Source organism: Ipomoea triloba, chromosome 1, assembly GCF_003576645.1.
Source record: "Ipomoea triloba cultivar NCNSP0323 chromosome 1, ASM357664v1".
Lineage (NCBI taxonomy): Eukaryota > Viridiplantae > Streptophyta > Magnoliopsida > Solanales > Convolvulaceae > Ipomoea > Ipomoea triloba.
Window position 1 is genome coordinate 1540909 of NC_044916.1, and position 10854 is coordinate 1551762.

A 10854-nucleotide genomic window follows, 5' to 3' on the forward strand; every position below is an offset into this window, starting at 1 on the left:
TTAAATTAGGTAATCTCTATTAATAATATTAATCTGAATTATCTTAACCATCTATTTGATTAAATAATTCATTTGAACCATCCATTTGATTAAATAATTTGACCGCCATTTTTTCTACCCATTTTAGGCCTAACTCTCTTTGGCTCTTATTAGTATAGTAGATATAAAGTATTGTTAATAACATTTATATTAAAAAAAAAAGTTTCCTAATAATGATGTGACATCTTCTCCTTCAGCGCCCGTTTATAGCAAACATCTACTCATCGAGTGGTGCATCAAATATTAATCCTTTTAAGGATTAAAATATTATTATTTTTCTTCAAATGCATCACACATTTTCTTCCTCTTAAAAGTAAGAAAATTCTAGAAGGCTCCTCATTCTCTCTAGACTCGTCGCTTCTTCTTCTCCTTGGTCCGGCAGCCGCTGCCTCCGCATGCTTTGCGGAGGCGGCGTCTTCTCCTCTTCACGACTGTCGTTTTCTTTTGCTCTTTTTTCTGCCTCTCCTATCCATTTTTGCCTCCCCCATCGCCGTCCACCACACCTACGATCTCGCATTGTCGCCGCCCCTTTTCCTTCCCTTCTGGCGTTCTTCCTCTTCCCCAGCTTCAGATCTTTCAAGAAGTACATCACCATTGAATAAGGAAAAGAAGGTTTTGGGTTTTGCAAAAAGGTGAAGTAGGGAGGAGTGGTTTTTCCTTGATACAAAGCAGTGCTGTTTTTTTATTAGTAAGTTTTGTTGCTATTATACCTTTCGTTTATTTATCGAATTTGTTGCGTCTCGCATCTTTAGCAAATTTATTCCCTCTCGCTTCTTTTGCGAGTTTATTCTCTCTCGTTTTTTTGGCGAGTTCTTGTTATAAGCGTAAAACGATAATTGGTCATGGCATATGTGAACCACAAAAGAATGAAGATTGATACTCAGGTGGTGTTAACGACTTTTGAACTAGAGTATGCCTCCGTTATGTTTGACCAAAGTACTATTGACAATAAAGAAGCTTGGAGTGCTCCTGTCGACTTCAGCTTCAAATTTGTGAAACAGTCTGCGATTCAAGTTTTCGATAACATTGTTAGGAAATTTGTTTCTATGTCTGACTGTAAGGAATGTTTGTCCATTCCATTAATGAGTTTTTTCCACTTTTAGTCCTATGATTTTAGTGTTTCCGTCAATTTAGGTACACGACTTTTATTTTGCCACTTTTAGTCCTTGACTTTAATTTTTTATCCACTTTTAGTCCTTGACTTTGATTTTTTTTCCACTTTTAGTCCTTTCGGTCATCCGAGCGACAACTTTTAATCAAAATCAACAAATTGTTGTGCCATTAAGGGTAAATAACGTTTAATTTATTTAGAGATTTATCAATAGACAATTTTACACTTAATGACACAACATTTTATTGATTCTGATTAAAAGTTGTTGCTTAAAAAGCGAAGCAGAACAAGCAAATAACGTTTCTTTTTCCTATTTTTTCTCTGATTTTATTTATAAATATATTTAGAATTTTATCAAAATACACTTTTACCCCTAATGGCATAACAATTTGTTGATTTCGATTAAAAGTTGCCGCTCGGATGGCCGAAAGGACTAAAAGTGTAAAAAAAAACCAAAGTCAAGGACTAAAAGTGGCAAAAAAATTAAAGTCAAGGACTAAAAGTGACAAAATGAAAGTCGTGTACCTAAATAGACGGAAACATTAAAGCCATAGGACCAAAAGTAGAAAAAACTCTTCCATTAATCTTTCTTGTAAACGTTTCCGCTTATGATTCAATGAATTAGTCTCGAGAGATTATTATCAAAAAAAAAAAAAAAGTAAGAAATAATTTATACATGATTAGTATTACATTTTGTCTTCAAAAAAATCACATTTTCTATTTAGACCTAATCTATCTCACGAACAAAGATTTGTAAGACAATATCACAAAAAAATCATCCATTTTGAATGAGCATTGCATTTGAAATTTCTACTACTTTAAAATAACTAGGAACATGTGTGATCCTTTAATAAAGGCAAATAAAAGATTCACAATAGGCTAGAAAGATGGAGAAAGAGAGCAAAAGGCAAGGTGAAGCTGGGCAGAGTAAGAACAGTAAGTGTTAGTACAATTCCAAACATACTAGTAGATGGATGTTCCCAAAGACATCACTATTTGCTAGTTTGATTTGTCATAGAAAATTTGTGTACTACTAGCTTGGTCTTGGAAAACAAAATATGGCCACCCTGGCTTGTATGGGGGATTACTCAGCAGTGGCAACACAGAGATAAATCATCATCTCCTTACAAAGCCTCTACACCTGGTTTGATCACAAAGACAATTACAAGAATGTTGAATGAAGAGAAGAGCTCAAAACTAACATTATATTGCCAGCCAGGCATTCCAAAGAACTTAACTAGTAATCTTTTATATGTAATTTACCTCGAGATACACAACACCTGGCTTCCTTTTTGGCTCCTTTTCATTAGAATTATCATTTATGGGCTTGACTTTATCCCAGGGAATACAACGTTGAGATGCAGGAGCATAGCTGCAAAATAGATTATAAACCAAATATCATCAAGGGGATATAGCCACACTAAGATATTGTCACAATAAATTAAGTATGATAAGAGCATAAATAAACACAGGAATTAAGGCACATAAGAATATTGAAATGTCAAGAAAGACAGCTGTACTTACGCCAAACAAACACAACTAACTACGGAGGGAAAAAATTTCTTGGAACAGAGAATCTCTATGGAGGGCATTGCAGGTGAGGTTGACTTTCCCTGGTTTTCATATTCAACTGCAAAATCCATCTTGAAGGCATATACCAAAATATGTTTGTCCTCCCGAGAACAAATCGCACAAAACCTTTCACTTCCAATATCAAGTAGGTGTGAGAAATTATGAACCCCATAGTTATGTTCAAGTAAATGCCTATAGGATTTAGGCCGGAGAGAACTCCCGGCTGCACCAAGCCGAACACGATACGCAGTAGGTGTACCATAACTAAGGGCGACCAGAATCTGAGTGTTATCGTTAAACTTATAAGAGAGCCCTATATCGCCACAGTGACAATAGGGAATGGGAATTTTGCGTTCTTCAAATTTGCTCAACAAGGAATCTAATTCCTTCCATTTTGATGATCTAGTGTTGAAAGAGAAGGCATGAAGCTCGTTAACGTCCTTGGCCCCTCCTTGGATAAACACGTATATATGATCGTAAACAAGAAAATACCCAACCACATCATACCACAGAAACGAATCATCTAGGGAGGGAGTTGGAAGGGTGCAAAAGCAATTTTTGAGTGGATCGAAGGACTGAAAATAGCAGAGTGATTTCATTGGACCGTAGCCAGGACGAACAACTGAGAATAAGTAAGTCTTATGCTTAGCTTGTAACACAGAAGGAGTAACCATGGGTACGTACTTAAGACTTGATTTGTAAAGTAACTTAGAATCCCTAATGGGATATTCCTTCTCCTTGACCTTGCGAGGGTTGAAAAAATACAGGCTCCTGTTATACTGTGCATTACCTCTCCCCCCAAACATCAAGCCCCCAAACAAATATACATCCTGCCCTTTGCTGAAGATTCCCATAGTTGGGAGTATGATATCATCAAAATCCTCAGCTACACACTCGAGCATGAATTCGGGCTGGTGTGGTGGATCAAAGTCAGGGATATTAACACGATAAAGTCCGTCATCAGTGACCAAATAAGCATATTTGGATTCTCCCATAGATGTGAAATTGATGTTATCCTGGAAAAATAAAACAATAACTCTCAAGACAATAAGGATAAATTAATTCTGTATTTTTGCCAATCTGCCCCACGGCACATACAGCCATACCTGATACCAAACTGGCAATTAGCAAACTGCTCACTGGCTCACTGCTCACAGGAGTCACAAACTCACTACTCTCATTCATAAACAAATTCAAGTATTCAACAAAGCACATCCAAGAAGATTAAAATAAAATTCGAGAAATTAGGATTTAGGGCAAAAGTTAAATTAGAGAAATTAGGGCAAAATGCGAACCTGAGAGGAGACAAGAGGCGCTGAGCGATGTTGCCGGCGACCGGTAAGGCGAGAAGCAGTGAGGAGGGAGGACGCGACGAACGAGAGAGCAAGAGAACTGAGAGAAGCGACGAGCAGCTCTGCGATCTAAAATGTATCTAAAATGTAAAATAAGAAGAAAAAAATTATATTTTTAATACAGCCCCAAAACGAACAGATCTATTTTTAACAGAATGAACAAAAGAGCATACTCTTCCTCTTCTCCGCTTTGCCTTTGGTTTAGAAGAGGAAAGGAACGTCTATCAACGCGAAAATTCCCTACTTTCTCATAGATATACGCTAATATTGAATGCAAAGCATGCGCGATTGAAATTTTTTTTATAGACAATGAGAGAACAAAAGAGTATTAATCAATTCAATCTCAGAAATCTAAAACGGAGTCCGTGGCCGGCCTCATAATCAATAAAATCAGACTTTCAGCTGAATTAATCCACCAAACAAAGAACGAATTAGATGTTCTTACCGGTTGGAAATGGCGACTAGGCGTTCTGATTTCCTCCAACGCTGCAAGCTAGGGATTTAGGGAAAAGCTGTGCAATCTCCTGCACCACGGCACAAATAAAAAACGAATTGAAGGGATATGCTTTTTGGAAGAATAAATACTCATTTTAGTCCCACAAGTATTACTAAAATGGTAGTTTTGATCCACGACTATTGTTTTAGCATTAATTAAATATTGTCATGTGCGATGCACGGTCTAAACTTACATAATTAAATATAAAGTATTGTTATATATAACATTTATAATAAAAAAAAAAAAGAGAATTGGATGGTGCGTCGTATCTCTTACTGCTCTATGGAAGATAATGTGGTAGCTAATGCTTTAGCAAATGTATCGATCAATCGCAGTTGTGACTTGATTGAGTTTGTACAACATCCAGTTCATATTCTGAGGAATTTTGTGAATGATAGAGGCGTTGCTGGTGTGTTCTTTCCTGTTAATTAAGCTGGACTTTGTTCTGGCTCGGTTTTTTCCTTCGTTCGTTTAAAAAAAAAAGAATAATAATATAATATAGTTTACAAAAAGAGTTAATTCCAGCAACGGTCCTCCGACTATGTTGATTTTTCAAAATTAGTCCCCGACTTTTAATTTGGACAATTTAGGTCCCTTGACTTTCAAATTCTTTCCAATGTTGGTCATTTCGTCAAATTTTGGTTAAATTGACGTCAAATGAAGGGGTAAAATTGTCCCTTCACTTGTATACTCGTATTTCTTCTGTCCTATACGCTATATATATGAATATAATATCAGTCGAAGAGACATCGAATGAGATTATATGGCTTCGATTGAGATTCCGACTGAGATTATATTTATATATACAACGTATAGGATAGGAGAAATACGAGTAATAATACACTAAACATGTGAACGGACAATTTTACCACATATTTGACCTCAATTTAACCAAAATTTGACGAAAGGACCAACATTGGAAAGAATTTGAAAGTCAAGGGACCTAAATTGTCCAAATTAAAAGTCGGGGACTAATTTTGGAAAATAAGCATAGTCGGAGGACCATTGCTGGAATTAACTCTTTACAAAAATATGTGCACTTACTAACAAAACTTAATGTTTGATTCTATGTTTATATATAATTTTTCACGCTAATTTTCATTAAGTTATAGAAAGTTTGTAATGACTAAAGTTTATTTATAATGGAAAAAATTAAAAAATAAAGTTCTAAAATAACTACAATGAACTAATTGTGATATTATATTGATTTCTTAAAAAAAAAAAAACAACTCTTTGAGTGTTAATTTAAAATATGTCATCTTTAAAGTCAACTTACTTTTTATTTGCCCGTTATTGGGTTGTAGATTCACGGTGACAATAATAATTAAGCACTAATCACTTCACCCAAACCTAATGTTTAATAATAACAACACATTTTTGTTTACGGAATAGGCCTGGAATGGAATGACATTCTCGGTAATAAGCTTATTGTGTTGTTGGGGGCAAATTATTGGGTGGACCATGATCCATATAGCTGTGTAGACCATGAACATAAGGTACATTATTTTTATACTAAAGGTACATTATTTTTGTACTGATGGTACATTATTTTATAGTACTATAAAATAATGTACCTTAAAATAATATACTTTATGTACAAAAATAATGTATTTTTATTATATTAAAAATGTACTTTTTATTTATGGTCCACACAGTTGTACTCAGTGGAGTAGTTATGAACAGATACTGCATTGTAATAGAGTTAGTAGTATTCAAAAAAAAAAAAAAGGGAGTCCGTGGCCGGCCTCTAGTATTCAAAAAAAAAAAAAAGGGAGTCCGTGGCCGGCCTCATAATCATTAAAAAAAAAAAAAGGGAGTCCGTGGCCGGCCTCATAATCATTTTGAAAGATTTGCTTATATTCATTGCCGGCCTCATAATCATTTTGAAAGATTTGCTTATATTCATTAACTAAAAAAATATTTTAATTATTATACTAATTAAGGAATTATTAATTAAGTGATATAAGGAAATAATTCTAATTAAGTTAATAATTGAAAATAAGAAATTAAGTAATTGACTAATTAAGTTAATAATTGAAAATAAGAAATTAAGTAATTGAAAGTAATTATAGAGTATTTAAATGGTAATAACATTATCTTTATAATTAAAAAAAATTAGTTAATGAATATAAGCAAATTTTTCAAAATATTAATATTTGCACTAAATAAAATATTTTCAAAATAATCATTATAATGATAATTAATACTATATAAAATATTTAATAAAGAGTATTTAAATTGTAATAAAAGTGCCTTATAATAATAAAAAAAAAAAGCATATACAATGGAAACGTAACTATTTTTAGAATTTTTATTCCTTATTCATGATTTACTTTCTGATGATTAACTTTTAGAGCAATCTTCATCTTCTCCATATACGGATGCTCCTGTAATTCAGGAAAACAAATGACGACTATTGCAGGAAGGATCTCTCCTTAGTATACAGATTGTACTATTGCAAACGTATATTAAATCATTTTTTTAGTTAATGAATATATTGCAAACGTATATTAAATCATTTTTTTAGTTAATGAATATAAAGCAAATGTTTCAAAATATCAATATTTGTAATAATTAAAATATTTTAATTATTATACTAATTAAGGAATTAATTATAATTAAGCTAATAAAGAAATTAAGTAATTAAGTAATATAAGGAAATAATTCTAATTAAGTTAATAATGGAAAATAAGAAATAGGAAATAATTCTAATTAAGTTAATAATGGAAAATAAGAAATTAAGTAATTATAGAGTAATTAAATGGTAATGAAATTATCTTTATAATTAAAAAAATTATTTTTTTAGTTAATGAATATAAGCAATTTTTTAAAAATAGTAATATTTGCAATAAATAAAATATTTTCAAAATAATCATTATAATGATAATTAATACTATGTAAAATATTTAATAAAGAGTATTTAAACTGTAATAAAAGTGCCTTATAATAAAAAATAAAGCATTTTTTTTGTTAATGAATATACAGAAAAGGTAAAAATCATTGTAAAGAAAAAATATTAAATACATTTTAAAATTTAGTGTACTATAATATTATTATTAGATAGTCGCGTCTTTCCTTAATTTTATTATTATACTAATTAAAGAATTAATTAAAATTAAGCTAATAATAGAATTAATGAATTAATTAAAATTAGGAAATAATTGTAATTAAATTAATTATCAAGAATAAGAAATTAAGGAATTGAAAGTAAATACAGAGTATTTAAATGGTAATAAAATTATCTTTATAATGAAAAATTAATTTTTTTAGTCAATGAATATACGCAAATCTTTCATAGTTATAATATTTATAATAAATAAAATATTTTCAAAATTATCATTATAAAGATAATTAATAATTAATAGTATCAAAAATATTTAATACAGAGAATTTAAATGGTAATAATATTGTCAAAATATTTAATACAGAGAATTTAAATGGTAATAATATTGTCTTTACAATCAAAAAATCATTTTTTAGTTAATGAATATACGGAAAAGCTAAAAATCATTGTAAAGGAAAATTATGAATATACGGAAAAGCTAAAAATCATTGTAAAGGAAAATTATTAAATAGATTTTAAAACATAGTGTACTATAATACTATAATATTATTATTAGGTAGCCATTTCCTCCCTTTTATTATTTTACTAATTAAGGAATTAAGAAATTAATTTTAATTAAGCTAATAATGGAATTAAGTAAGACATAGTATAATTATCTTTGTAATAAAAAATTACAGAGTACTTAAATGATAAAAAAATTATCTTTATAATAAAAAATCATATTAATGCTTTTTAAAATTATTTTCCCTTTTCCCATATTTATTTTAAATAATAATATAATTTAATAAATCATATTACATATTGATTTTTCTAAAATAAATGCAATAAAATGAGTCACCTTTGCATTGATCTTATAATTAAATAAATGTACACTTTCAAATATTTTAATTATTTACAATTTACCTTTAATTTTATTATTAAATATATAATAAAAAATTAATCCGTGCATCGCACGGGTAATTTACTAGTGTTTGAATAAAAAAAATCTTCAACCATTAAATAGATCTTTAGATTTTTTCTAAATCAACAATTAATGGAAAAAAAAAAAACAAAATCCACCAAACCATTATGTTATTAAAAAAAAAAAACATAATCTAGAGTTAATTATATTCATTTTCATTTATAGGACCTTCCATAAAAGGAATTTCTATTCAAATGCAACCATTTGTGGAAGTCCCCTCTAAACTGGACAAATAGTACAATTAGGTTTAATTATCACATATTTAACAAATTATTATTGATTTTGTGCAAACTAATTTAACATGTGGTGTCATGATACTTTCGTGATTTTATGACATAATTTTTATTTTTTAAAAATTCTCTTTTATTTTTTGGGTAAAATAGTGCAATTTTTTGTTGTTTCCCTTGAGGCTTTACGTCAACGGAAGAGACAATTATAGTTTTTGTTTTTTCTTTAAAGATTGTATTATCAAATTTCCCATTTTTTTTAAAGATTGTATTATCAAATTTCCCCCTTTTTTTTTTAAATCTTCAATCATTAAATAGGTCTTTAGATTTTTTTTTTAGGACCTTCCAAACCACCAAAATACACAAAAGGAAAAAAGCAGAATTTAGAGTGGAATTATTCATTTTCCTTTATAGGACCTTCCAAAAAAGGAAATTATATTCAAATTCATTTATCTCAAATACATTTCCATAAGCACTAATCACTTCACCCAAACCTAATGTTTAATAATAACAGCACATTTTGATTACGGAATAGGCCTGGAATGGAATGACATTCTCGGTAATAAGCCTATTGTGTTGTTTGGTAAATCTATTTAATTTGTTCAAAGGAAATATTATACATCACTCGCATCTCTTTCAGGTTCAATTCAAGCTCGAGGATATTTATCTAATTCTATGCTGAACATATATGGTGTTTGATTTTTTATATAATTTATTCTATTTATTAGATTTTGTTTATATATATATATACACACACACACACACACACACACACACAATTGTGCCACCCGACTGCTTCCGGTGCAAAAATGTGGTGAACAATGACGAATGACTCTCTTGAAATAAAGTCTATACTAAATGTGCACTTGAAAGCTCAAAATCATGCACTTGAAGGCAACAAATTTCCACTTGAAGGCAAATACATGTGCAATTGATGTAATTTATGGTACTAAAAAGGGAGATTATTCAACTAATTGTTATTAATCCAATTATCCATACACATCGTTTGTAAATCTCACAAATTTCATTTGAAATTTAGTTATATGTTAATGAAAAGAATGCACAGGGTATAACAAATACTGCCTAGAATTGTGCACTTGAAGGCAAAAAAATGTGCACTGAAGAAAAAAAAAAAGGTTCACTTGAATGCTAAGTATATTTTTTTTTTACACAATAGTAAGACACACATACACTTGCAGACATTAAATTGAGCACTTGAAGGCATAAAGAGGATCACTAGAAAGCAAGGGAGAGAAAAAAAAATGACACTAAAAGGAAAAATTCAAAATAAATTAATAATGCACTCTTAGAAAGGAAAACATGCACTTGAAGGCTACAATGCGTGCACTTGAAAGCTAAAAACATGCATTTGAAGGCTTTTGTGTCACAAGGGTGGGTATTAATGAAAGCTTCGATTGATCGAGGCGGTGATAGTTGTTCTCGAAGACATGGTAGATTTAGAAGAGGGCGAGGTGGGGATCGAGGAGGGCCACGGGCATGCTACAATTGTGGAGATCTTAGCCATTTGTGTAATCAATGCACAAAACCGTTTAGGCAGCAAAGATTTGCTAACAATGCCGTCACAAGACCAAAAGTGCATATAGTGGTTGTAGACACCGAAAATTTGAACCGACAAATGGACCGATTAAATTATTATTGGGCTCAATTTTAGATGGATTATTGGACCAATTTAATTAATTGGGTCATTATAATTAAATTAATTTAATTAGCCCAGTTAAATTGATGTTGGGCTATTGAATTAATTAACGGTCCAAGCCCAATTCATATTTAAATTTAATAATTATAATTTAAATATAATTTTATTATATTTGAATTTAATAATTATAATTTGATTTGANTTGGGCTATTGAATTAATTAACGGTCCAAGCCCAATTCATATTTAAATTTAATAATTATAATTTAAATATAATTTTATTATATTTGAATTTAATAATTATAATTTGATTTGAATTTGAATTAGGTGATAGGATTTTGAACCTAGACCTAATGTTGGCAAGGTTCATTGATAGG

General features: G+C 30.3%; 1 protein-coding gene across 6 annotated transcripts; it reads right to left on the reverse strand.

Moving 5' to 3' along the window:
* Positions 1 to 1945: 1945 nt before the first annotated feature.
* Positions 1946 to 4627, reverse strand: LOC116032206. 6 transcript variants are annotated; one of them, XM_031274714.1, is made up of 6 exons: positions 4520 to 4627; positions 4018 to 4154; positions 3829 to 3869; positions 2675 to 3738; positions 2414 to 2522; positions 1946 to 2291 (listed from the first exon to the last, which is right to left on the reverse strand). In XM_031274714.1, exons 4-6 carry the CDS (start codon positions 3715 to 3717, stop codon positions 2286 to 2288), a joined length of 1158 nt encoding a protein of 385 aa, XP_031130574.1. In that variant the 5' UTR covers positions 3718 to 3738; positions 3829 to 3869; positions 4018 to 4154; positions 4520 to 4627; the 3' UTR covers positions 1946 to 2285. The 6 variants fall into 6 exon arrangements, with proteins under 6 accessions (XP_031130574.1, XP_031130565.1, XP_031130556.1 ...); XM_031274705.1 differs by having other exon boundaries at positions 3829 to 3893; XM_031274696.1 differs by lacking the exon at positions 3829 to 3869 and adding an exon at positions 4248 to 4335 and having other exon boundaries at positions 4018 to 4143; positions 4520 to 4620.
* Between the last annotated feature and the right edge of the window lie 6227 nt (positions 4628 to 10854).